This window comes from Choristoneura fumiferana, chromosome 6 (genome assembly GCF_025370935.1).
Source record: "Choristoneura fumiferana chromosome 6, NRCan_CFum_1, whole genome shotgun sequence".
Lineage (NCBI taxonomy): Eukaryota > Metazoa > Arthropoda > Insecta > Lepidoptera > Tortricidae > Choristoneura > Choristoneura fumiferana.
This window is the reverse complement of record NC_133477.1, coordinates 10574647-10602463: the sequence shown is the minus strand read 5'-3', so window position 1 is coordinate 10602463 and position 27817 is coordinate 10574647. Positions and strand designations below refer to the sequence as shown.

The window sequence follows — 27817 nt, the reverse complement described above, 5'->3', positions numbered from 1 at the left end:
GAAAACTTGTATCTAATCTGGCAAGGCATAAGAAGAATGTGCATTTACGTACAGACGAGTTCACATGCCATATAATGTGGTAAATAATTGTATTCTTCAGGAGCATTGCGGAACCAACTTGCGAGTCAAAACACCACTGTCCAATTTACCAACAGTTATTCTTTGCTTATTCTCAATGACATCTTACTTATTTGTCAAGATTGTAGTGACATGTAGTGACAGGTGACAGAGAGGAGAAGTACTTGGTACTGGATTGATGATTTTTTTTTGCAGATTAATACATTCTGATAAATGCGATTACTCTTGTCCACTGTGTCCATATAAGGTAACAGCAATCTTACCTTAACTTCACATGAGAGTTCATACAGAGAGAGAGACCATATTAGTTCAGTGTCCTGCAAAGGTTTGTTAATCCCAGCAATCTAAGGAAACATCAATTGACTCATTCTAGAAAAAAATTTGAGTAATTGCTTTTTAAAATTACTACTTCACTTTAAGATAATAGGCGTAGGGTATTCTAAGTGCTGTTCTCCGCAGCTTGATGTCTATGTGCGGCTATTTTGCATAGCTGGCTACTACTCGAGCCAGCCTAGCTCCTGGAGGAAGCCTAGGCGACACTTGTTGTTGTTGACGACTTTCAGGAGTGACCACCAGTAGTTTTGTCATGCTAGTCACATCATCTTTAAGATGATTATAAGCAGTGACAATATTAGAAGAATAGTTTTTCCTTCATACTCAGTTTTTCTGACCGAACAAACTTCACAGATTTTAACCTAAACATTTTTTTTAGTGTAATAAATGCAAGAAACAATTTCGTCTGTTGGAAACACTACAGGAACATTATGAGGCTGCTCATTTGAATGTGAGTATAGATGCTCCATTTTGGCCGCGACTTATTGTCAAGGTATGAACTCAATGTCAATTCTGTAAAATTGATTATAAATATCTACCTACTCATTTCTATTTAATGTAAGCATGTTTGTGTGAATCCAATTTCAAGCCAATAGTAGCACTTTCGTCTTTTCTCTTAATATTTATACATTAATTGACATTTTAATAAACATATTACTATTTCAGATGTAAGTTGCTGAGCCATGAATTAAGAGTGCACAATAGAGAGAAAACATAAGTTGTATGATGAAATATATAAAAGTTGTTCTAAATGATGAGAATGATTGATCAAATTTGAGCATCCATTATACGAAAATGATTAAGATACTTTTTTAAATATGTTTAAATAATTGTACTACAAGTAAAATAAAATATTGAATTATTGACTTACTGTTTATTTATTAAATAGTTATATTACATGTATAAAATTGATATAGAAACACTTATTGCTGTACATGGTCTTACGAGCTAGCAACTTGCTTCAAAGGCCCTTCTAAATATTGCGCAATGGCATTTATTTTCTCCTTCAATATTCCGAAACCCACAGATTCTTTAGCATACAAACAAGTAATAAGTTGGCCACTTGGGTTATGGCAATTTTGCCATTGTTGCAATCAACTAGTATCAAGTGTAGCCTGTCCTCCTTGAAGACGTTGCGTCCGTTTTCTCATATGCTGACAAACGTTACTAGCTATAGCTGCCGTGACCCTGGCGTCTTTGTCATTGTATCCCGAATAAGCCAGCAGGGCTCCTGGTGGTTTAACAATCTGGAAGAATTAGTTAATAATTACAATGGCGGGTTGAATTGATTTAATAGATTAAATATATTATAAAGGCATTACAAAGTATTTTCAACTCCTCCTGTATTCGCTTGGCTCAGAACCTGAGTCAACGCCTTAGGCTTCAACATTGTGATAGTTGCAAAACCAAGTGAAGATTCTAATAAGAAAATATATTCCAATAAGCTCCTTACAATTTGTTCACTAAATTCTAAATCTAGAAGTATAATCTCTCAGTCGATCTAATCTAACCGTATAAATAAAAAACGAAAACTGAAGATGTTTCCAGCAAAGAGTATATAATCACTACGTTTTAAGAGTCGGAACTCTCATACAAAAACAATACCACGATTGTAGTATGAATTCAGTGTCTTTTTGGTGCCAATATCAAGAAACGAACTGCACAGACTAAACAGGCCGAAAAAGTCACATTGACAAGTAGTGTTGTTAGGAACAGTCGATATTATCGATATTGTAACAGCATAGTGTGTGCTTTTTTATCGATATATGGTCAAAAAACGGCACGTAGCGGTGCGCTTTTTATTAATTAAATGATCGAATTAAAGAAAAAAAAGTTGTTTTTCTTAATAATAATTTATTTTCATGTCATGGATCTGTTTTTCTTTACATAGGTAAATAGATAAATAGAATTTGTAAACAGTTTCACGTTACACAAGTATTGTATTGTAGTATTGTATTGTCCGTTTTGCACTGCACAGCACTTGTGGAAGGCTGTGCATGTAAATATTCCACACTGGGCAACTCCAAAGCTGAACCTGAAACAAAGTTAAATTTAGCCAGTAGCTTACACTAACTAATGCAAGATAAATAAAATTGGTACGCACAATCCAATTTTTGTCATATTGCAGGTCAATGACCTATGTTTACCTAGACAACTTTCTTACAATTTCTTGCCTTATTGTCAAATATGTCTTTACTTGTCAAATGAATGAAATGAAATGTAAGGTGATCTTGGAAGTTGACAATACATAATTTTGTATACCTCTGATAAACAATCTACTTGCCATGCCAAATGTAATGAAATTAATTCTGTAGTTTTTACCCGATTCTGGTGAAGCCCAAAAGGAGGATTATATTTTGACCTGTATGTATGCATATCCATTTCTATCTCCTCTAACTACTAAGCAGCTCAACCTATTTTTAACCCCTAACGCAAAAAGAGGAGTGTTATTACATGAAGTGTACCATAAACACAGACAATACAGAAAAAATGGTCAAGTGCGAGTTGGACTCTTACATGAAAGGTTCCGTAAACAGTTCAATAAAAGTTTTTCTGAAAATTCTTCTAATATAAGTTTTTTTTTTGCTGACTGTACTATATGCCCCTGGTTACCAAAGTACTCGTCAAGACGACAAACGAGTCCAAACTCGATGCAGTTGTGCTGTTTATCACAGTGTTCCTATGGTCACCCGCTAGCTTTATCATCAGATCAACTCTAAAATTCTAAATTATGCTATAAGGTATAGATTTTTATCAGTGATAGTTTACCTGTTGTATTGTCAGTTTTACACTGCGCACCACTTGTAGAAGGCTGTGCATGTAAATATTCCACACTGGGCAACTCCAAAGCTGAACCTGAAACAAAGTTTAATTTAGCCAGAAGCTTCCACTAACTTATACAGGTGAAATATAATTAGTGTGTTTAGCCAATTTTTCTGTCTATTACTAATGCTCTGACCGTTAACTATACTATACACTCAAAATACCTAGCATTATTATTGATGACGAAGCAAATTAATTTATAACATATATTGTATGTAAAAAAAATATGTGCATATGTATTGATGGTATTTATTAGGGTTATGGTATTTATTAGGGTTATGGTATTTATTAGGGTATTTATTTATTAGGGTATAAGCTGAGTCGCTTTCCCTTTTGATAGTTTGATTGTACTTATTATTTGTTATGTACCTATGTAGAATTTGTAAACAAACTATTAAATCAATCTTTTATTATTTTATTATTATTATTATAAGATGCAGTAAGTCAAGTTGCAATAGAGATAAATTGAAAATAAAATAAAGTTTTACCTGGCTTTCTTGCCATCTTTAGAGGAAACCCTTCAAGAATTTCTTCAGAAAGAGGTGGCATGGGGAAGTCCCAATTTTTGGTATGGCTTTCTTCTTCAGCCGGGTTTTCGATTTTGTGAAATCTCGTTGCCAACTACTTTCACCCACTGCTTACAACTGAAATAAAATTTAATTGTCGTGATACTATATAATACGAATTGACGTCGGCCAGCCAAATATAACCTCAACACCTATTATCAGATTTATCAGTAACTTTACTTACACATGTTCACTTAGAGGAAATCTAGCAAAGAACATTTTGTTTTCACAATGTTTTTCTTGAATACCACAAATTTCGCATCTCCTTATGTTGAATGGTTTCTTAGTAAAAGGACAGCCGTGAAAATTACGGTAAAAAACTAGAGTCCTGTCTCGAATAAATGCACTTTAGTGAAAGAAAAGTTAATGCGGAGGAGAAATAATCTCAAACTCAACGCTATTAACAAAACAAAACACCAAAATACACCGAAAAATACAAACACAAAATCTCGCGAAGGGGCGTCGTTCCCACGCAGCAGATGAAGGTTTGTGGGTTGCCATATAAAATTGTAAAATAGAACTAAAATTTTTTCATTTACTTAAATAAAAAGGATATCAGTCAGAATTATTTTATATTGTATTATTTATCTTAGTAATATTTTTTTCCGCTTATTTTTTTTTTCACAGCTTAAATGTGAAGAATTGCAAATATTATAATTTAAGTGAAATCTCTTCTAAACACAGATCATTTCATAAATATAGCAACCAATAAGTTATTTTGGAGAGGTTGGTACAAAAAAGTCACTAGCTCCATACATTAGATTTTTTGTGTATGGAGTTTCAACCCACTGGTTTCCAGTTTCCACTCCACTAATATTTGTCAGTGGGTTGAAACTCCATACAAAAAATCTAATGTATGGAGCTAGTGACTTTTTTGTACCAACCTCTCCAAATAACTTATTGGTTGCTATATTTATGAAATGATCTGTGTTTAGAAGATTTCACTTAAATTATAATATTTGCAATTCTTCACATTTTAAGCTGTGAAAAAAAAAAAAAATAAGCGGAAAAAAATATTACTAAGATAAAATAATACAATATTAAAAATAATTCTGACTGGATATCCTTTTTTATTTAAGTAAATGAAAAAATTTTAGTTCTATTTTACAATTTTATTATGGCAACCCACAAACCTTCATCTGCTGCGTGGGAACGGACGCCTTCGCGAGATTTTGTGTTTTGTATTTTCGTGTATTTTGTGTTTGTTTTGTAATAGCGTTGAGTTTGAGATTATTTCTCCTCCGCATTAACTTTTCTTTCACTAAAGTGCATTTATTCGAGACAGGACTCTAGTTTTTACCGTAATTTTCACGGCTTCCTTTACTAAGAACCATTCAACATAAGGAGATGCGAAATTTGTGGTATTCAAGAAAAACATTGTGAAAACAAAATGTTCTTGCTAGATTTCCTCTAAGTGAACATGTGTAAGTAAAGTTACTGATAAATCTGATAATAGGTGTTGAGTTATATTTGGCTGGCCGACGTCAATTCGTATTATATAGTATCACGACAATTAAATTTTATTTCAGTTGTAAGCAGTGGGTGAAAGTAGTTGGCAACGAGATTTCACAAAATCGAAAACCCGGCTGAAGAAGAAAGCCATACCAAAATTGGGACTTCCCATGCCACCTCTTTCTGAAGAAATTCTTGAAGGGTTTCCTCTAAAGATGGCAAGAACAGCCAAGGTAAACACTTTATTTTATTTTCAATTTATCTCTATTGCAACTTGACTTACTGCATCTTATAATAATAATAATAAAATAATAAAAGATTGATTTAATAGTTTGTTTACAAATTCTACATAGGTACATAACAAAAAAAAAAAGTACAATCAAACTATCAAAAGGGAAAGCGACTCAGCTATACCCTAATAAATAAATACCCTAATAAATACCATAACCCTAAATAAATACCATAACCTAATAAATACCATCAATACATATGCACATATTTTTTTTACATAAAATATATGTTATAAATTAATTTGCTTCGTTCATCAATAATAATCTAGGTATTTTGAGTGTATAGTATAGTTGCAGGTCAGAGTATTAGTAATAGACAGAAAAAATTGGCTATACAGATTAATTATATTTCACCTGTATAAGTTAGTGGAAGCTTCTGGCTAAAGGTAAACAGCTCTTACCTTACACTTCACATGAGAGTTCATACAGGAGAGAGAATATTTATGTTCAGTGTCCTGCAAAGTTTGGTCCCAGCAATCTAAGGAAACATCAATTGACTCATTCTAGAAAAAAATTTGATAATTGCTTTTAAAATTACTACTTCACCTTTAAGATAATAGGCGTAGGGTATTCTAAGTGCTGTTCTCCGCAGCTTGATGTCTATGTGCGGGTTTGCATAGCTGGCTACTACTCGAGCCAGCCTAGCTCCTGGAGGAGTAGGCGACACTTGTCGTGTTGACGACTTTGGTAACCAGTAGGTCATGCTAGTCACATCATCTTTAAGATGATTATAGCAGTGACAATATTCAGAAGAATAGTTTTTCCTTGATACTGTTTACGGAACCTTTCATTAAGAGTCCAACTCGCACTTGATTTTTTTCTGTATTGTCTTTGTTATGGAAACACTTCATGTAATAACACTGCTCTTTTTGCGTTGGGGTTAAAAATAGGTTGAGCTGCTTAGTAGTTAGAGGATGATTAGAAATGGATATGCATACATACATTTCAAAATGTAATCCTCCTTTTGGGCTGAACCAGAATCGGGTAAAAACTACAATTCTTTTCTCTTAATATTTTATACATTAATTTACATTGTTAATAAACATATTACTAATTATGTAGTTGTCAACTTGAATTAAGATCACAATACATTTCACATAATTGTATTTGACAAGTAAAGACATATTTGACAATAAGGCAAGAGCAAATTGTAAGAAAGTTGTCTTTTTAAATATAAATAATTGACTACAAGTATGACAAAAATTGAATTATTGACTTACCAATTTTATTTTATCTTGTATTAGATTAGTGTAAGCTACTGGCTAAATTTAACTTGTTTCAGGTTCAGCTTTGGAGTTGCGCAATGGCAATATTTACATGCACAATATTCCACAAGATTCTTTGCATACAAAAAAGGACAATACAATACTACAATACAATACTAGTATCAAGTGTAGCCTGTTTTGAAGATTGCGTATTTTTCTCATATTACCAAACGTAAAGCTATAGCTGCCGTGACCTGGCGTCTTTGTCATTATCCCGAATAAACAGGGCTTTTTTTTCTTTAATTCGATCATTTAATTAATAAAAAGGCGGGCTGAATTGATTTTTGACCATATATTATAAAGGCAGCACAAAGTATTTTCAACTCCTCCTGTATTCGCTTGGCTGAACCTAACAACGCCTTACTTCAACAATGTGATAGTTGCAAAACCAAGTGAAGTCTAATAAGAAAATTTATTGATATTGGCACCAAAAAGTTCACTAAATTCTAAATCTACAAGTATAATCTCTCAGTCGATCTTTAATCTCCGTATCTAAAAACGAAAAGTGATGTTTTACTCTTTATATTTGTTTTGATTGACTTGACTTTTGACTGTCATTTTTTTTTTTTTTTATAATTCGTCCGTTCGGACAGGCTAAAGTCAGGGACCATATCGCCTCGTCATCAGTTAATACTTATAATTTATTTCAACTTCTATATATTATTTCCATGTCAATTTAATAAAATTTCTTCAATATTTTTCTTTCCCAACGTTGTCATATCCAATAAAACTTCTTCAGTATTTCCTTCAATGTTGTCATATCCATTTAAACTTCTTTAGTATTCTTTCTATATTGTCTTATGTCTTATCCAGTTAAACTTCTTCAGTGTTTGCTTTCTATGTTGTCACATCCAATAAAACTTCTTCAGTTATAGTCAAGTCCGGTGTATAGATATTCAATCCAGAAAATACAAGATAATTATTTAAAACTTCTATGTAACCTACATAGATTGTTGTTGTTGTTTCTTTAAAAAAATATGGCTCTGTCCATTCGAGGACAATTTTGCCAGTGTCTAGTAGTTTTTGCCGTTGTACGGTAAAAAAATTCTAGAAAACGAAATATGAGAGGTAATGGTGGATGAACGATGACCGATTTCGATATTTAATTTTCATTTTCATTTTTAATTTTCACCTACATAGATGATCCTTTAAAAATCCCTGTAAGGAAATAGTCTGACAGCTCTGATTTTGACGACTGTCAGTGTCTTACACCGTTCTTACGCACACTACAATATTGAGTTGCCGCATTCACGAACGTTTTGTTTTTAGTTAGCGCGGTATCTAGTCGAGCGAGCGCGCGAGACCAATCATTCATCTAAGCCACATTCATTTAAATAACCGCGTCCCGCTCCCGCTTTTTATATTCCGGCATCTGGCAACACTGGTACAGACAGACCTACTGAACTGACTGAGTACTGTACTGATACCAGCGCAAGCAAACACAAACAAACGTGTATAAGGTGTAAATACATAAACAAACAATTTTATTTCTCTAAATTGTTTTTGTTGGTTTAGGCAATTTTATGCCAAGTAGGCCTATTCACTCGTTACACCAATGTTAATGTTAGAAATGGCAAAATTGACCTCCAATGGACAGAGCCATTATTTTTCTAAAAAAACAACATATCTGCTTAATAAAATAGTGTAGAATTGATTGTTGTAAAATGGGAAAGACAATACAAAGTGCAGAGCGGAATTTAGTGCTCAAAGTAATACAATTCTTTGACAATGAAAAAAAACACGGTTCTTTTATTGTGCCCGTTGAACAATCAACTAAAAGGGCTTGTCTGGCAACAGGATTATCAAAAAGGTCAATTATGAATATAAAACGAGAAGCCAAAGAAATGCTTCAATTGGCAGTAGCAGCGAGAGAGGCGAATTTACGAACAGAAGGAAGCAATCAGCACCCACAACCTAGTACTTCAGCTTCACTTACTTTGGACTCGATCAAGCTCCCGACACCGGGTAAAAAGCGAAAAAAATACAAAAAGAAAATAGATTTAGACCATTTTGATGTATGGGCGATCCGCGATTTAGTTGAAAGTTTTTATACTATAAGAAAAGAAATACCTACTTTAAAAAATATTCTAAAAATTGCTCGAGATGAACTCAACTTTCCCGGACAAAAAGATGCATTGAGAAACATACTTAGTGATACATTGGGGTACAGGTTTAAAAAATTTAAAGGATGGCAACCAAAGACATAGATCAAACAGAGAAAGACATTGAGAGGGCATCAATTATTAATGATGGCACACAAGTATAACTCAAGAATGATTAAGAAAGTTAAATTTCTTTAAGACAAGAAGTTTGTGACATAAGTACATAAACTTTACTGTAGTCAGTGATACAATTTATTTATCTACTGAAGATGATAATTATGGAGTTGAATAGTGCACAGTTATGGAGTTATGATTAAAATATCTGTTTTATTTAATAAATTAGTTAGCACTTTTAAAACGGTTCAATTTATTTAACATTAAAAGAAATAAAAAAAACCCCTGAAATTATTGCCTTTTTAATTTTACCTATGTATCATTTGTAAATTTGTATAGTTAATTTTATTACTGAGGCAACTATTTCTTGCAGCTTGCCTTAGTCATACGGTCTGTTTAACCGCACATTGATAAATTATGTTAATAGATAAATGTGATACTGTCTCTGTTTATTCGTACAAAACAAATAGAGCTGACATCACAATATCCGATGCAAGCTTTATCAGTGAGTGGTGAAACAGGCCCTTTAATTTGGTTTTTAATTGAAAATCCTTAGTGTTTAAATAACATTTTAATCATTGTGAAATATGATCAATGTTAAAAATTATCTCATTTTCTTTTGTTTAATCAAGTAATTCCTGAAAGCTATTTGCTTGTCCTTGAATGATCGCTTTATTTTGCCCTTAGCTTTATGCTTAACCATTTGGTAATTCTTAGTCTTCCGCTTTTCTCTATTTGTTTTAGAACAATGGATGTTCTTCCTCCTATCTTTATATCCAAATTTGTCTCTTTCCTCACGTCCCTTGAGAACAGAATCAAGCCTTGCACTCTTATCATGCTTTCTTTTTTTATGGATATTTTCAATAGCAGAGAGCTGAACTAGCTCTCCAGACTCATCTTCTTCTTCTACAGCGCTTTTCCTCTTTACACCACTAATGTGTTTCTTCACTTGCGCAGCATCAATCCTCTTAAAGTCTTCATCGGTGAATATGGTTTCCATAGCAATATTGCGAGCAGTTTCGACTTTTTCTTTAATGTCTTGTTTATTTAGCTTTCTTTTGGCTTTTAAAACTTTCCTGCCTTTAACAATTTTAGGATTGAGTTGTGCTGTTTCCTTTTCATTGTCATCATTGTTTTCTGTTTCTTCATCATCAAGTTCTTCCCCATCATCATCATCTTCCTCTTCTTCAACAATTTCACCATCATCTTCATGAACACTGTCTTCATCACTGTCTGATATGTCTAACTCTGATTCAGATGAATTCACATCAACCCAGTCATCATCAGAATCATTACCCTTTTTCCTATTGCCCTTCTTTTTCTTTTTGTCATCATTGGTCACATCCTTTTTCTCCAGTAAGATTTCAGAACCTGGGACATAGTCCTTGATATCCATATCACCATATTTCTTTGTTCTGAGCTCTGTGGATGCTTCAGTTGGCCTACCTCTATCTTTTTTGTGTAAAAGAGTAGGCATAGATTGTCTGTATAGTTGAATTAATGACCTTGCTGCCATCATAACTGATTTTTCCTTGTAATTTTTGTACTGTACCAAGTCTCGCAGTAAATCTTCTGTGATAGCCAGAGGACAGCGGGCACAGATTTCTCTCACAGCATTCAAACCAACTGCCATAACATCAGTAGAGTTTCTCTCTGTAATGAAATTGTTAGCAATAGCTCTCATAACAGGTTCTATTACTTCAGCAGGCACAAGTTCATGTGAGGCTTGAGCAGCAAATTGCAATATTCTTGTGACTTCTCTTTGATGTGGCAACAGCAGTCTTGCGATGAAAGGGTAATAGTTAAACAAGAACAAGTTGTGTAATCCAATTAATCTAGATATTACATCCAAACACATAAGCTTCACTTCAAATCTCTCATTTGATGATTCCATGAGCTTGAACAGTTTCTCAGCAAGACCTTGTGGGTTATTTAAGAGGTGAAGTGCTGAGAAATTGAAGACGGGAGCCTTTTCCTTCTTCTTTTTCAGCTTCTTTGCAACTTTCTTTACTTTTTCCACCATCTTATCTCTTTTTCTGGTTTTCTTGTTAAATTTATTAGCTATCATTGTGTCTCTAGGGTCAACTTCCTCTTCACTGTCTGAGTTCTCTTCTTTTTCAGCCTCATCTCTGCCCAAGAAGAATTTTAATGAAGCAACCATAACCTTTGTGATTTTGGAAAAACATCCAATATCAGCAATCATATTTACTGTCTTCTGGTCATTCCATATATTTTTATGGTATAATTCTATTAGAATATCAAGAGACAATTTTGCAGCCTTAGCATCTGAGTTGCGCAGCATTGAGAACATGTAGTTTTGAAGAGTCGAATTAAATTTCATATCTTTATGCTTGATATTCATGTTTTTGATATCACTGATAATGTGAGTTTTTAAAAACTCTCTCAAGTGTTTGTCTTGGCATTTTAATAATGTGAAAAATAACTCCAAAAGATCAAATGGTGTTATAAAATTTTTGTTTCTCAACAAAATCAAACATTTGCATAATGCAAGACGCATATCATTGTGCAAAGTTGTGTTGTGGCTTTTCAAGATGTCAATTATTTTTTGTGGGAAAAGTTTCATTTCCTCCAAATAACATTGTGCAACTTGTGCAAGGAACATCGCCTGTTCATCCAATTTCTTGTTGTACTGCGTGGGATTAAGATTGAATATTTCCAAAGTTGTTTCAAAATGAGCCAATTGCTGGTGAAACTCTTCTTTATAGGAATCCGGGTCCCGTTTGATCAAGTTTTGTAGCTGTGTGAGGTTGTTCGGTAGCTGATTGTTGTGTCGCACCATGTTGAATTTTTAGAATAGCTATTTATTCACAGTTGTTCACTTATTAACATCATCTGGATATAAATATTTCACTATAACTTAATCAACACGTTCACATGTACAGCCACGACGCAGGGCATGCATGCAATGCTTATGAGAAAATAACCTAAAAACAACTGCGCTGCGTGCGCTAAAATAAAATCACTCAAGTCACAAACAATCACACACAAATGTCATTTCCATTTCATTTTCATTTCATCGTACATCGTCATCCTCACCTCAACTCAACTTAACATAATTTAAGCGTTAAAAACGGAGACTAGAACAAATCAGCAGCAGGGCTACTACGAAACTCGAAGTTCGTATCGTACCGTCTCTTTCGCTCTGGTGTTAAATAGTATAAGTATCAGAGGGACCGCACGACACGAACTTCGAGCTTCGTGTTTCGTAGTAGCCCAGCAGGCATGGCAGTGCTCGCACCAAGTCTGAAAATTTGATTTGATAAGTTTGAGTACAACACTCAAGTGAGAAGCGGAAATTAATGTAGAATTTAATTTATATTTCTTCTCAGGGTGTGGGTACGTAAATGATATAAATATCTTTTTTTTATATGACTGTAATCCATCAGAAGAAAATTTTGCCAGTGTCTAGTGTATTTTTTTTACCGTTACATGATAAAAAAAAACCAGAACACGAAATAGGTTTGGATACATGATAACAGCGTGCAAACGAATCCTTATGTACAAAATTATACTTGGTTTAGATAGGTATTTAAGTAAATGTAAACAAAATAACGTCAATTAGTGTGTTAAATATTGAAATTCCAATTCCCTCATTTAACTTTCTAAACATTTACATTTCTGTATTGAAATACACTAGTCTAGTTTGTATTACAATGATAAATAAGTGTAAAAACGTTGTATAATAATCTTGAATCTACCAAATCTGGCAGCTCAATTTTGCTTACATTTAGTTAAATACCTATAAAAACCATATTCATGCACATTGCAACCAAAGTGTAATAAATGACATTAGTAATTATAGTGTCGCCCGCCCTTACCTTACCTTACCTCACATAATCTATCGTGTGCCCTCTATAATAGGTACTCTGATGTAATATTATTGTAGGTACTCTACAAGCGAAACAAGTCACAGATGCAGAATATGTTTGTAACAAACCCGTCTACTTAAACGAAAGCAGTGTCCGTTCTGTCATTCAGCCACGTCATTTTCGCTTGATAGATGATAGTATACGCGGCGTTAAAAAGATAAGCTGTGCACTAAAACTTTGAATCATGAATATATTCCGTTTACTCGGTGATTTGTCTCACCTTTTAGCTATTATTATTTTACTTCTAAAAATTTGGAAAACGAGATCATGTGCAGGTACAATATGACCTATAATGGTAGTAACATGACCGGCATGCTCGGCGTCTTCTGTTATGTTATGCACATCAATTAATACTGCCCACGAAAGCAATAAGGTCTCCTTTGTTACATTTATTTTGTTTCTTTTTTCAGGAATTTCCGGAAAGTCACAGATACTTTTCGCTATAGTTTACACAACGCGTTATCTGGATTTGTTAACGACCTATGTCTCCGCGTATAACACTATTATGAAACTGGTGTTCATCATTGCCTCCTGCGCAACTGTTTATTTGATTTATGTAAAATTCAGGGCGACTTACGACCACAACCACGATACATTCAGAATTGAGTTTCTGTTGATCCCATGTTTGGTTCTGGCGCTGCTGATTCATCATGATTTTACTTTCCTGGAGGTCAGTGTTGACATTATACTTATTACACTACACCACAAAGGTACTTATTATGACTTATGCCTGTGTTGCTAATTGGTAAATATTTGAGAATAAATTGTGTTAAGTTAAACTTTGTGTTGGTAAACTTGTTCATATCTCAATTAGCAGTTATCAAACATGTTTGATAATCTTAAAACATTTCCAGTGCAAAACTAAATAACTTACCACCATCCACTGATATTTATTAATTGTTATTTTAAGGTAATGTGGACATTTTCCATCTATTTGGAGTCAGTTGCCATTCTACCGCAGCTGTTTTTGGTATCAAAGACTGGAGAGGCGGAGAGCATCACATCTCATTATTTGTTTGCTCTTGGATCATACCGAGCACTCTATCTTCTCAACTGGGTATGTTTGTCTACCTATATTTTTCATATTTCTTCTATTGGCCTATGTACAATTAACTTAATAGGTGTTATTATATCTTTTCTTTTTGTAATAAAAAACTATTAGAATTATATCAAACAATATTTTAGTCAGAAAATCTATTTATTAACTATCATGTTTATATAACTTTACAGTAATTTTATTAATATTCTTTGCAACAGTAATTACCTACAGTATATTGATAAACATCACATAGGATCAGCATCTGCAAGTTACTCAGTTGCTATTTGATGGTAAAACTAGTTAAGAGACTAGACCTACTGGGCTTTTGAACATCCTCTTAAGGACTAAATATTTTTTGTGCTAATTATTAAAATGTCTACAATTTCAGGTATACCGCTATGTTGTCGAAAGTCACTACGAGATGATTGCTATTGTGGCTGGAATTGTACAGACTGTACTGTACTGTGATTTCTTCTATCTCTACATTACTAAAGGTAAAATTTATCAATATAATACATATGACTGCTGTACAGGTACTGCTACTAGGTCATGCCATATAATAAAATTTTATTTCTTTTTTACAGTTCTCAAAGGAAAAAAGCTGCAACTGCCAGCTTAAAAGGAATTCTTCGCACAAATGAAAATGTGGGGATGTTTTATAAGCCAATAATTTACCTAAGATCTAGTTGTACAACCATTGTCAGTATAGTTGTGAAGATGTTGATTACTAAAGCCAATTATGTGTGAGGAATTATACTTAATTATCTTTTACTATTACTTACTATCAAGAGGCAAAAACGTGTGCAGTATGTTTCTAGCTATAGTTTAATACTTGAGATTGGCTATATATATTTTTTTGTTAATAAAGTTATTAACACTGATCAAAATTGATTGCTTATTACTTGATTAGCTGTAGTGGACTGGTTCCTAAGTTGCATCCAGTTTGTGTATTGTATGAAGTAGCTGCTATTGAAAATGTATCCCTTCTTTCTTTCACATTAGGTAGGTTTTAAAAGTGTTCATTATTGTCATTACATTCATCAAGTTTGAATTGTAGTTGTGTCAGTTAACATGGGACATTGTTACAGTTTATTAATTAGGGACAAGATATCTAATATACTATGTTCGCTAGTTATGCGGTTTTTCGTTTCTTGCTCAATGAATCCCATTTGCATTAAACTAACAGAAAAGGATACAACAAGCAGTTATTAGAAGAAAGTTGACACACTTGGTTTTTTTTTTCTAAATCTATGACAAATTTAATGACAATATCCAGCATTTTTGGTGGATAAACAATTGATCTTGGTAGGACTAGGTACTCAAGTGTAACTAAGTGAAAACAGTGAATTGTTTTACAGCACTCAATTTAAAACTACTTAAATAATTGTTTTAATTATATCTATACTTTGCACATGTAAAACATGAAATCATGGATGCCAGTGCAAAAATATTAACTTATCTAATACTTCAAAAATATATACTACAGACTTATTCTGACTTAATAAGGTTGTGGTAACATATTTTCGAGTAGCTTGAGTAGATACTTATTTTTGCACTTGACTGTAGGTACGTACGTGATTTGATTATTGTATTAACTAAGTATTTATATGGAACCCTGCCCGATTCAAAAAATTAACGTTTTAGAGTAATTGTCGCCGTATTTTCATAAATGTTCTATTAAAGTGTTAACATTTCAATAGAAACAAAGGGTTATCAATGCGCGGCGCCAGCGCTTCGTGGAACGCGCTTTAAACGAAATTGTTCTTTTAAGTAACAACTGTTAAAGCCTTAATTTAAAGGGTTAATTCTCAAAAAAAGCGGCGCTGAAGTTATTAAAGCGCGATGTCCTTAATTCTATGAAATCTCAAGCATGATAGAACAATTAACATTACCATTGAAATTATCAAGTAAAATATTAACATGCTAAATAAACCATAAAATAAAGCCAAGACCATGTAAACCCAATATCAAATCTAAAGTAAATATTTATGCAATTTAATTATAATTGTCTCAATATGTATTGTTTGTTGTACCCACTAGTTAACGGTTTGTAACGCATTAATAACAAGCTAGTGCTTACATTAACACGATTTGAGATCAAAATAATGAATTCTATGCTGAGTTGCATTAAAAAACTGTCAAACATTAGATAAGGTTTGTCAATCATTACAATGTCTAAAGTCTACTGCTACAATGAAGTAATTTTTATTGCAACTCTGTGTCATTCCTATAGATTATTGTATTACATACAAGTATACATTGCGTGAACTTTTGAATGTATCTCATATTGTTTTTTTTTACCTGTAAGATAAATAAGGCAATAAAGGCTTGGGAGAAACTTTAATTTTATTCAATATTATTAAGATTTTCTACAGCTTAAGTTATGCTACTTTTGAAACAGTACTGCTGCATAATCACTAATATCTGCTATGTGTATCTGTTCCTGAAAATAATAAACAAATATTCATCAATACTGCATACCAACCAAGCAGATAAATATCTACTATCCAAATGATGAAATATAGTTGGTATTTGCGTGGGATATACTAATAATGCCATATGCCACTTGTGCAAATAGGTTGTGTGTTTTTTCTACGAATGTGACATACATTTGGCAATTGAATATTAACTGGCATATTCAGATCAGAGATGTCAGTTAACTTTATATAAAACTACTCGACGTGCTCGCGATTTGTCCGCGTGCTTAGATCTGTCATCATTTATCTTCGCCCGCCAAAAAATACGTTACCTACTTCTGCATATCTACTCGTATATCGATTAAATTGATGTTGTAAAGTGTAACATAATTAATCTTTCGACATCAGCTACCAGTGCCAGTGAAAGTAAAGGCAAAATCGGTTCAGCATTTACGGAGATTACCCCTAACAAGTTAGGTTAATTCTACGTTTTTTTTCATAAAACTGACTGTGATAAAATTGCTGTTGTTGTCAGTAAAGCATTATTCGTTCGTATACAATTAGTTATAAGTTGTTATTTAGTATATCACAGTCGCCATCAGATATTTGGGAGCGGCGAAGGTGATCAAAATATGGAAACATGAACTCTAATGCCTCAAGAATAGAGTACATGTTCCGATATTTTTGGCCACCGTTGCCGCTCCGAAATATCAGTTGGCGACTGTACAAACAGAAACTTCATGTTTATTTACATATTTGTACAGAATGTATATCTAGATAAAATTTTTCCTTGGAAGGTCATGACTTTAATAAAATTAAATATTTTGTCTCAGTGAACATGTGCAGATAGACATGCACAACTTTACCTTGAGTGTAGTGTTGCTGTTTAATAAATGCACAATTCCATTAGAAAGGCTGCCTTCACTTATTACAGCTGTGTAAGTAACACCCATTAGAAGGTTTTCTTTAATCTGGAACAAAAACACCAACCACTTAATTTTTAGTTGTAGTTGCCCCAGGGAATAAGTAGGAAATAATATATAAGTTTTTACTTGTGATTCCATTGGTAGTGCAAAGTCTGGAAGCCATGTTGTTATTTTGTTAGTCTCCATGAGATTGTACAAAAGAATGGCTAGTTCATTCATTGTGCTTTTGTTATCTGAATCTGAAAAAAAAAGGCCTGTATAATATCTGTTTTGGTCTTTCCATACTATAATTTGGAGGGACCGTCTGTGAGAATCTCGCACAAGATAATTGAAACTCAACAGATTATGAGTAATTCATTGATTCAGGTTTGCTTTGTGAAAGTCTACATCGTTAATCATTCATTGGAATGAAGTTTGTAAAAAAAAGAATATGAGTTAGTACCTTTATAATCTAAGGCAAAAGACATTTTATACGGCGCCATTTTTCTATGAAATCTAAGGTAATGTTTTGATTCACTATTAAAGGCATCCAACAGGAGAATGAAGAGGGCAGCTTCCAAATTTGTAGAGCAACTTATACTCGACAAATTTTCTAAAATCTGTAAGTATATAAATGAACAATTTTTATCCTAAATTCATGGCTATAAAAGACATATTTTATGAGTAGTTCAATATAATTGAACTTACATTATTTCTATGATCAAGTGTGACAGTCTCCACAACTTCCTGCCCCCAGTGGAATTGAGCCGCAATATCAACTTTGGCTATCTCATTCTCATATTTTATCTCGTTTATGGAAAACAGACTTGGTGTTGTGGTAATCTGGTGAAGAAGAGAATTTCATTAATCTAATAATAGTATAATGACGTGTGATAAGGATGTATCAAAATGCCTAATTATCTTTTTACTAAGGCAGGTATTTCCCCTTCTCATAGCAGATACAATAATACACACAAGCAATATAGTGTTTACTTTGTTTGGACTTATTTTTTGGATTTCTGTGTGATTGTGGTATTTTACAATTTTTTTTTATCTATCTAAAATATTGATAATGTGATTGATGTCTTTGGATGGTCAAAATGTGGCCTATGCTCAGCCATGGGACACAAATACTAAGGAAGCTAAGTAATAAAAAGTAAAACATAAATTTGATAACACTTGCTAGTTTTCAATAATTATATATTGTACTTACAGAGCTCCACCAGTATTTTCTATACCTCTGCCATTGAATAAAGTATTGCATAACATCTTGCGTTGGCACATACAGATCCAATTTCAATTTAGTTTCTTTTTCTGGTGCATAATGAGATAAATTGTGCAGTATTGAACTATCATTGTCATTGGGCAAGCATGGGTTTATACAGCCAAAAGGAACATTATTTGCCTTTAGTTGATCAAAACTTTTGTTTACAAATATAGGAAACATTTTACTGCATTTGGAACATGTTGATTGAAGCCAATTTACATAAATATTGTGTATCAAAATCTTACTGGGCTTCTTTAGGTTGTAGTTTACATGCGTTTTAGTGGTGCTAGTCACTTTGAAAAAGTTTTGTAAACTAAATATCCTCTGTAATTCTGTTAACATTTTGTTTTTCCCCTACAGAGATGTTTGATTCAATTTCTATGTCATGAAGAGGTATATTGCCAGGAGGTGCGACAAAATAGTCGTCCTCTGTCACAGCAGCGTTCTTCAAAATATCTTTTTGACAGTTTCCTTCAGTTATTACATCGTCTCGTAAACTTAAGTTCCTGCAACAAATTTACATGAAAACAAATATAATGAATATTACGAATATTTGAAGTGAAAATACATACTCTTCTTCTAGCACAGAGTACAGCGGCTGAACATTATCAGTATTAATATGAAGGATTTTATCTGCAAAAGCTATAGAGTCCTCTAACACCTTTACTCCTTCTGCTGTATCACATTTAACTAAAGAAAGACGCTCTAAAAGAGCTAAGGTATTTTTATCCACGTTCACTTTAGTATTCTCCTGTTTCTCCAAAGTATGAACAGGAGTTAATGGGACTTTAGAACCAAAATTTCGTAGGGGCAGCTTTGTAGTAATTGTTTTGATTAGACAATAACTAGTTAAAGCCAGTCTATGTTTCATAGTTAAGCGAGTTTGATAGTAATTATTATATTGTTTTCAGTTAATATTTTGCTATAAATATTAACCGAGTAAGGTTATTCGTAGCTTTCATAGAATTTAATAAAAATGTCAAGACAAGAAGTCAAATTATGACAGAAAAGACAAATCTTAGCCCATACACATAACTGTCTGAGCATAATTTTAAAACGCTGAAAAACTGCTACGTTGTTGTCACTGGGAGGCAGAATACACGGTGTTAGTTAACCAGTCGGTCTGAGCCGGTTGAAAAATCCAGAAAAAAAAACTAATGTCACTGTCACTTTGATTTTTGAATAACCTAGAAAGTGGCATAATATATTATTATTTTTATTTTGTGATTTTTCGAACGTACGGTTCATTTGGAAATATAAATATTTTTTTCCTTTCCTCTTAACGATTAAGTCGGTAAGAAATAATCTTTTATCCTATCATACAATAATTGTATGTTTCACTCATCGTGTTTGTACTATGCAATTAAAATTATTTATACATTTCTCGTTCCTATTTTATACTCTTTCACATATTTATCTATATTTAATTTAGAAAATAATAGTGTACAAATTGTTATACTAATTTGTAATAAATATGTTTTTTTAACAGAAATCATGAAAAAATATGCACGGAATTTACTTTATGATAAACTACATAAAAGTGCAGTGTTGGTTTGCATCGGGCTGACTCTGTATGGCACTGTAATTTTGGGTGACCATGCCTACAAGTACTTTAAGTATGTCAAGCCAAGGATAGCAGCATCTAAGGCTGCAGCGGAGCAAGAACTGTTGTCCGAAGGAGCTGCGGATAAAATACTATTAAAGGATTGATATTGCTAGTCAATGTTATTAATTAGTTTAAGCTGTAGGTGTATTAAAAGTCATAACTGACATGTTTTATCAAAATAAATGTTGAATGAATAAGTATTAAGTGTTTTTAATTTTTACCTTATTCAAGGCATTAGGAAAAGGTTGTATGTAGGGATAAACATTTATGACAAAGACTGTTTCTAAATAGAAGAGTACAAAGAGTGGACTACTTGTGCGCAGTAAGCCGATGAACTTAATTTCTACTTTTACTAAGCAGCCCATATAAATAGTACTGTAATTTCTATGTTGCTTGTCAGCATTTTTGGAGTGGAACCTGTGTTACTATGTAATTAACTTTTCTTTTTAAAATACATTACATATTAAGTACATCTGCATTTGGCCAGCGGTGTGACCCAGTGTGTTGGCCCTTGGCTACATCCCTGAACTTCTATAAAACTGGAGGTCAAAGTTTTAAAAATCATATCATTGGAAAATATAAATTGAAAGTGGTAAAAATCTGTATATCGCTGTAAAATTACAGTTCCAATATTTTTTTTACTAGTCTACCAAAAGGGAATAATTGGGCTATAACTTATTACATATACAAGTAATTCACTGCTCGTCTACTCATATTTCAAAATTGCACAATTTTCATAAATTTTAAAAGATGAATTTTAAGACGGGATGCACGTAAAAAATAAGTCTTCTGTCCACTTTATTTACTACTTATGCTAATTTCTGATATCATCCTCTTTTCCCATACCAACTACTGAGACATAAACCCGGAACACTACTTTTATCAATAATTTATCCCATAACACGCAATGACGCGTGAAATAAAGAAAACAACGTATGGGCTTAAAGATGTTGAGCTTGCTGAAGCGGTTAACCACGGCCTCCGCATTACAGTGGCTCAGAAATGGTAAATCATGTTATTTGATTTCCTATGAGATAGAAATGAACGGGAAAATATTGCAAACATACTTGACTTCTGCTCAGCGAGTCGCTGAGTCGTGAGCCGCGTTTGTTACGGAGGTGCGAGAGTGCAAATTACATTGGTACGTGGGCCAATCAACTATTTTAGCGACACTGGGCGTCTCCTACGTTACCAAAATTGTCTCTGGCGTTACCAAAAAATCGTATTTCCAACAAGATATTTCACGGTTTAATAGGTTGAACTTGCGTAGGATGGCATGTATTCATGTACACCATCTATTAAATTACAGAAAAAACATGTTTACTTACAAAAATTTGCAATTGTTTGAAAAATGTCGCGGACGGATTAGTGTCGGTAAAAAAGTTGATTGGCCCACCTATGATTTTCTGTCATCGGTAGGTATTTACTAGCTCGTATTATGTTCTCTAAAAAATGTCGTAGTGGCCTAGTGGTTTGACCTATGGCCTCGCAAACCCCGACTCGCACCTCTGAGTTTTTCATATGTGCGAAATTACACTTGAAATTTACCACGAGCTTTACAGTGAAGGAAAACATCGTGAGGAAACCTGCACAAACCTGCAAAGCAATTCAACGGTGTATGTGCAGTTCCCAATCTGCACTACTGGCCCCGCGTGGGCACTACGATCCAAGCCCTCTCATTCTATGGGGAGGCCTGTGCCCAGCAGTAGGACGTAAATAGGCAGGGATGATTATATTCTTACCTTTAAACAGAGTAGAGTTAGGAAGGTAGGTATGTTCTGGGTATTTACGCAGATCCTATACCTAAGATTAGGTAGGTATAGGATTAAGTCTAGATTAAGTAGGTATCTACAGGCTACAATTAAGTTGGAGCGTTTTACATACGACAAAATTGATGACGACCGGATGGCCAAGTGGTTAGAGAACCTGACTACAAAACTTGAGGTCCCGGGTTTGATTCCGTGCCGGGGCAGATATTTTTATGAATAATACGAATGTTTGTTTTTGAGGTCATGGATGTTTAATATGTATTTATCTATATAAGTAGATATGTTTACCCGTTGCCTAGTATCCATAGTACAAGCTTTGCTTAGTTTGGGACTAGGTTCAATTGGTGTCAGTGTCCCATAATATAAAAAAAAACCATTGGCACCCTTCACCCTTATTTGTGTCGCGAACTTTCTGTCCCAAAATGAAGAGCGAAAACGCTCACCGCACCGTTGGTAGCGCGTAGTCATATCCGGACCGTAAATGATTATAGGTAAGTAAAGTACTTATGAGAGGCGAGATGCTTATTGTAAATTTGATTTCAATTAGGTACAACCGAAAATAATCAAAAACTGCCCGAACCATAGCTAGTGACAACGCAATTCTCCTTTGTCATAAATAGCCCTACATTTCCCGAATTTATAATAACTGGTGTGGATTCAAACTATTTGTGTGAAACGGCCAATATCCGGTTTGAGCTAACAAAGCGTTGGCTATTTGCGTTTTCGACGATATTAATATGTAGCTCATCGGAAGTAAGTACCTACCTATCTACCAAAACTAAATAGTACAAAGACCATTAAAACCAATCGAGTTGGTCCTTTAGTTTAGTGTAATTGGTACCTAAGTGTTGTTTTGGCTACGCCATTGTCGCCATTGTCGAATCATTCAGTAAAAAAAACCGGTTCCGTAGCCATTACGAAAAAATTAAGTAAGTAATAGTTTTCTAAGGATTTCGTATTTTATACAGAATCTTCCAAGTTTAGATATATTTTATACCTTAGGCTGCTATTTACTCTTAAACTACTAATAATTCTCAAGCAAATTTAGCCGTTATAGTTTTCCTTGAAAGTTTGATATACTTACTACCATCCTGAATTTTTTCAAATTTTTATAGTTTTTTTTTAGATTTTAGAGGGGGGGGACGACGCCCGATTTTCATGAAAATTTGCACTTTAAAGTTGAATATTTTGCAAACTGATCACTAAATCGAAAAATTTTCTTAGCAAACCCCTAATCGTTTTAAATGACCTATTCAACGATACCCCACACTATAGGGATGGATGAGAAAAATAAATCACTCCCACTTTACGTCAATGGGAGGTACCTACCATAAAAAAAAAAAAAAAAAATTTTCATTGTAACATTTTGTCGGCATAGTTTACATATAATATATATCCGTGCAAAACTACAGCTTTCTAGCATTGAAAGTCCCTGAGACATGGCGAAACTATAAGGGTTCCGTTTTTACCATTTTGGCTCCGGAACCCTAAAAAGAGTACTTACTTACTCGTACTGTCGTACTAAGATTGGTAGCTAAATGCTATAGGTTGTATTGCTGCAAATCAGTTACCGGTACGGTATAGAGGTTTATGTGAATCAAACTGATATTATTGAACTATAGTCCCTCCCTCCCCAAGGTGTATACTCGTAACCTTAAATAGGCCCAGTATAATTTATTATTGATAAAGTATGTCCATTTGAACAACTTATAATAATTTGAAAACTTACATCTTAAAACTATTTAAACGTGTCAGGTCGTGATACCCTGTCACGGCACACAATTAGGTAATTTATTTCGGTAAGGTAACCTACTCGAGTACCTACCTACTTAACTATCTCTTAGGTAACTTTCGTCCTAAAATATTTTGCTCATTTAGATTATAATATTGTCTGCTCTGAAAGTTACATCGAAATAATTTACATAATTGTACTTCATGAACGTAACCTACGTTCTTCACCTAAATCCCGACAACTTAATCACTTATCAGCTGTAATGTAAGTACGCCGAATAGACATTTTTAAATAATAATGATTGACGGTTATCTTATTTGGAAAGATTTAGTTAGAACGATGATAAAATTCAAAAGAGATTATGTTCTCTGCTAGCAAATCCATCTTCATAATAGTCCATCCTATTATACATTTTTGTCTGACGTTGAAACGAAGAAACTTGAAAAGAAATGTAATTTTGCAAATTGTATATCACAGCGCGATCCCTCAGGGCTCGTTTCATTTGGAGCACATACGTACATACCACACTTGTTATTTATTACTTTTATGTTGCTCTAATGCGAAAACTTGTTATATATACTTGTCTATTATTTGGTTTTTAAGAGTTCTTTCAAGTTCTTTCTAAGGAGATCGTCTCTGGTGATTCCAAGAACAACGTCGGCAAGTACGAGTATGACTTTATGTTTGTTATGTATTTATTTATTTATTCGGGTACTTACATTTATTACTTTGTTCTCTGGATACCGTCTACCCCATACTTTTGCGCCACATAACTAGTAATAATAACAGAAACAGATTTTTTCTCATGTGTGTCCAGAATCGATCCACTTTTCACCTCTTATTCTTATTTTTTATGTTTTCGTAGGTTTTACTAAGAAAATTGAAGTAATCACCACATTAAAAAATATGTAATTCTTACGAAGTCAAATTTACCAGAATAATCCATTTTTGTGCCACTGACTAGAAATACGGTGCTTCGTTAAAGACCGAGCTGGGGAAATAAATATAGGGTCATGTGTCCAACAATGAAACTTTAGAAACATCGTAATGTTTCACTGTGTACCTACACAGTGAAACATTACGATATTTCTAAAGTGCCACGTTGCGAGATTGTGCACTATATCGCGTAAGGACTCCCTTGAGAACCCCCCCCCCTCACTACATTCCAGTTTGCGTCGGCGTCACGTGGAGGAACACCTGTCTACGAAACTTTTTCAGTATTATTGGCACAAAAGTAAATATTTTTAGCATTTATTGTTGATTTTTTCATCAAATTATGGTTAGAAATTCAGTATTATTTGATACTTTCCTCATATTAAAAATATTTCGTAGATTATCGTGGACTAGATCACGTGTTAAAGTGATACAATTTAGCAGGCAAAAATTCGAGGTTAATATAAAATATCTTAGGTAGTCAACAATGAAAAATTTACGCATGGGACATTTAATGAGCCTGATTAAAGTAAAAGTGCCTAATTAAAACTGTTTTGATTATATTCGTGCATTAACATAAATACAATGGAGAGATTGGTGGTTCAGGGGCAGGTGGAAGGCAGAAGGGCACGCGGCCGATCACCAACTCGCTGGACTGACCTGATTAAAAAAGCTACTGAGTCCACCATGGTCCAGTGTACTCGCAACGCCTCTAACCGGCAGAAATGGAAGCACATCGCTAAGAGTCCTGTCCTCGAAAGGGTCTGCGACCCACCGAACATCTCTCCATGTACCTCGTCTGCGCAACCACGACCACTCTGACAAGAGTGTCCGACTAAGAAGAAGAACATAAATACGTATTACAGAAATACGTCTTCAAATTATGAAACAGCTTATATTAGTCTTCACGTTTCATTGTTAAATATGTAATGTTTCATTCTGTACACCACTGTGGACACAGTGAAACATTTCCCATTTTTTACTTTTTATTATTTTGATGACTTACTACCCATTTCTAAAGAATACTGTATATGTCATCCGAAACCTAATAAAAATTACCTAAGTACTGTAAAAAAATCAGACTTCTATCTATCAAAACAAAAGATTTATGAGATTTTGAATTTTATGTGTTTCATTGTTGGACACTTGACCCTATGGATTTATAGCCATATCTACTGGCGCCTCGCGTTTTTCCAATTCTTTACTGTTCTGTGGTTTCTGCTGTTGCATGTCCACTGTTTTACGAAATATATTTATATTGTATTGTATCAAAAAGCAATAGTTTAATATAGACCTTCTTCGCATTCCTAAGAGGAAAACAAGGTGCAGGTTCCGAAGTTCAAAATAATTTAACGTTGCCGTTATGTTAGTGTAACGTTGCTTAACAAAGGCTAAATAGGGCTTGAAGCTTGTATATACCTACTTTGAACTCTGTACATGTGTTTGGCATATAAAAGTGATTGCAGATATTCTACAGGGGTCGATACCCTTGGTGAAAAATCGTGCTCAAATGTTATTTTAAGATTAAGATTTGACGACCGGATGGCCAAGTGGTTAGAGTACCTGACTACAAATCTTGAGGTCCCGGGCTCGATTTTCGACCGGGGCAGATATTTGTATGAATAATACGAATGTTTGTTCTCGGGTCATGGATGTTTAATATGTATTTATGTTTGTTATCCTACTAATATTACTATAAATGTGAAAGTTAGTGAGTTAGTGAGTGAGTGAGTATGTTTGTTACTTCTTCCCGCTGAAACGGCTGGACGATTTGGATGAAATTTGTTAAAAAAATATTTTATAACCTGGATTAAACATAGGATACTTTTTATCCTGATATTCCCACGGGATAGGGATACAATCTCTAAATAACAACCGCTGGGCTTAGAGTCATGAAATTTGGTATGTAGATAGTTGGACATCTGGAATAATACAGACACACAGGCTACTTTTTATCCCGATATTCCTACAGGATAGGGATAAAATCTCGAAATAACAACCACTGGGTTTAGAGTCATGAAATTTGACATGATTGTTTTTAATGTAACGTCAATGGAAACCAACCACGATTTAAATTCCGGGAATTCCCAAAGGGAAAATTAAAAAAATCCCAATATTTCAATCCACCTGCTGGTGCGAAGCCGCGGGTAAACACTAGTTATCTATATAAGTATGTTTGTTCGTTGCCTAGTGCCCATAGTACGAGCTTTGCTTAGTTTGGGACTTGGTCAATTGGTGTGAAGTGTCCCATCATCATCCCAGCCTATATACGTCCCACTGCTGGGCACAGGCCTCCTCTCAGAACAATAGGGATTGGGCCATAGTTCCCACGCGGGCCCATTGCGGATTGGGAACTTCACACACACCAAAAGTGAAGTGTGAAGTGTCCCATGATATTTATTTATTTATTTAATAAGCTACAGAAAAGATGTCATATTGCCGAAAAATAAATGTTGAGGTGGAGTTTTGATTGTTTTTAGTTGATAGTGACGTGATTTCAAAAATCCATTGGAAACTTTCTTTGAGTCGACAGCCGCGGCAGATAATAAAGCGGGTTCAAATATTTGCAAGTGAAAAGTGATAACGGGTGCAACAAAAATAATGGCAAACTAGTAAACACGAATTAGCCGGCGGTGTGTAACGAGAGCCGGTGTGACGATTAATCAGCACTTATCTCCGGCTAGGCTTGCTAGGTCGTTATGTAGTGCTAACGTAATTTATTCGGCGCGAGCGGAGCGCCGGCCAGCCCCACAGGCTCAGTCCTCGAAGCGGATTGCGCTCGTATCTACTAACGGATACGAGACTGGCGTTATAATGTCAAGGGTCGTCCATATTTTCCGATTCCCGTAAAGATGTCATAAAGTTTCCCTTCGGAGGTAGATAAGAAAGTTATATGGGCGACGCGACCCTTACGGCCGCATCTAACTCTCACTATCCATCACAGGTAATTGCAGCACTTCCTCCAGTGTTCACAAGAAGCATAAATGGGACGACCTGCACGTGACCTGCCGTAGCAAGTCATTTATAACAGCTATGTTTTCGTGAGTACTTGCACGGAAACAATGTTTACAAGCTCGCGGTTCTACGAATCACCTAATTACGTGCAGTTTTGATGGAACTTATGCTTGGTTAAAGCTGCAGGCTCACGGTGGATGCACGCCGCTCACAATCGAAGCAATTGTAGGTAAATGGGGAAAGCTTATATTATCCAACAGTGGTCGTCCTATGGCTGATAT

At 34.2% G+C, this 27817-nt stretch overlaps 4 protein-coding genes, 1 long non-coding RNA gene and 1 pseudogene across 5 annotated transcripts; 2 read left to right on the top strand and 4 right to left on the bottom strand.

The window, feature by feature from the left end:
* Positions 1 to 1270: 1270 nt before the first annotated feature.
* Positions 1271 to 1932, bottom strand: LOC141428633 (ragulator complex protein LAMTOR2 homolog; annotated as a pseudogene).
* A 7647-nt stretch (positions 1933 to 9579) lies between these two features.
* Positions 9580 to 12025, bottom strand: Mys45A (SDA1 domain containing protein Mys45A). Its single transcript, XM_074089147.1, has one exon. It carries the CDS (start codon positions 11821 to 11823, stop codon positions 9628 to 9630), a length of 2196 nt encoding a protein of 731 aa, XP_073945248.1. The 5' UTR covers positions 11824 to 12025; the 3' UTR covers positions 9580 to 9627.
* Positions 12026 to 13000: 975 nt separating this feature from the next.
* KdelR (ER lumen protein-retaining receptor) lies at positions 13001 to 16296 on the top strand. Its single transcript, XM_074089145.1, has 5 exons — positions 13001 to 13188; positions 13324 to 13583; positions 13824 to 13970; positions 14341 to 14446; positions 14537 to 16296. The coding sequence occupies exons 1-5, from the start codon at positions 13098 to 13100 to the stop codon at positions 14569 to 14571; spliced, it is 639 nt and encodes a 212-aa protein (XP_073945246.1). The 5' UTR covers positions 13001 to 13097; the 3' UTR covers positions 14572 to 16296.
* PolG2 (DNA polymerase subunit gamma-2, mitochondrial) lies at positions 16276 to 18883 on the bottom strand. The gene is made up of 6 exons (XM_074089144.1): positions 18488 to 18883; positions 17983 to 18117; positions 17738 to 17894; positions 17422 to 17534; positions 17236 to 17340; positions 16276 to 16395 (listed from the first exon to the last, which is right to left on the bottom strand). Exons 1-6 carry the CDS (start codon positions 18881 to 18883, stop codon positions 16339 to 16341), a joined length of 963 nt encoding a protein of 320 aa, XP_073945245.1. The 3' UTR covers positions 16276 to 16338.
* GatC (glutamyl-tRNA(Gln) amidotransferase subunit C, mitochondrial) lies at positions 18855 to 19521 on the bottom strand. Its single transcript, XM_074089146.1, has 2 exons — positions 19114 to 19521; positions 18855 to 19047 (listed from the first exon to the last, which is right to left on the bottom strand). The coding sequence occupies exons 1-2, from the start codon at positions 19410 to 19412 to the stop codon at positions 18855 to 18857; spliced, it is 492 nt and encodes a 163-aa protein (XP_073945247.1). The 5' UTR covers positions 19413 to 19521.
* A 202-nt stretch (positions 19522 to 19723) lies between these two features.
* LOC141429014 (uncharacterized) lies at positions 19724 to 20347 on the top strand. The gene is made up of 2 exons (XR_012451497.1): positions 19724 to 19835; positions 20031 to 20347. It is a non-coding gene; the product is annotated as an uncharacterized lncRNA (long non-coding RNA).
* Positions 20348 to 27817: the final 7470 nt, after the last annotated feature.

Excerpts from the sequence above, each read along its gene's own strand:
- Mys45A (XM_074089147.1), bottom strand. The coding sequence starts at position 11,823 with ATGGTGCGACACAACAATCAGCTACCGAACAACCTCACACAGCTACAA.
- KdelR (XM_074089145.1), top strand. The coding sequence starts at position 13,098 with ATGAATATATTCCGTTTACTCGGTGATTTGTCTCACCTTTTAGCTATT. Across the intron at positions 13,584-13,823 it reads ATGATTTTACTTTCCTGGAG|GTAATGTGGACATTTTCCAT; the intron begins GTCAGTGTTGAC and ends TGTTATTTTAAG. Across the intron at positions 14,447-14,536 it reads CTATCTCTACATTACTAAAG|TTCTCAAAGGAAAAAAGCTG; the intron begins GTAAAATTTATC and ends TCTTTTTTACAG.
- PolG2 (XM_074089144.1), bottom strand. The coding sequence starts at position 18,883 with ATGTTAACAGAATTACAGAGGATATTTAGTTTACAAAACTTTTTCAAA. Across the intron at positions 17,895-17,982 it reads CACTTGATCATAGAAATAAT|ATTTTAGAAAATTTGTCGAG; the intron begins GTAAGTTCAATT and ends ATATACTTACAG. Across the intron at positions 17,341-17,421 it reads CACTACCAATGGAATCACAA|ATTAAAGAAAACCTTCTAAT; the intron begins GTAAAAACTTAT and ends TTTTTGTTCCAG.
- GatC (XM_074089146.1), bottom strand. The coding sequence starts at position 19,412 with ATGAAACATAGACTGGCTTTAACTAGTTATTGTCTAATCAAAACAATT. Across the intron at positions 19,048-19,113 it reads TACTCTGTGCTAGAAGAAGA|GAACTTAAGTTTACGAGACG; the intron begins GTATGTATTTTC and ends AATTTGTTGCAG.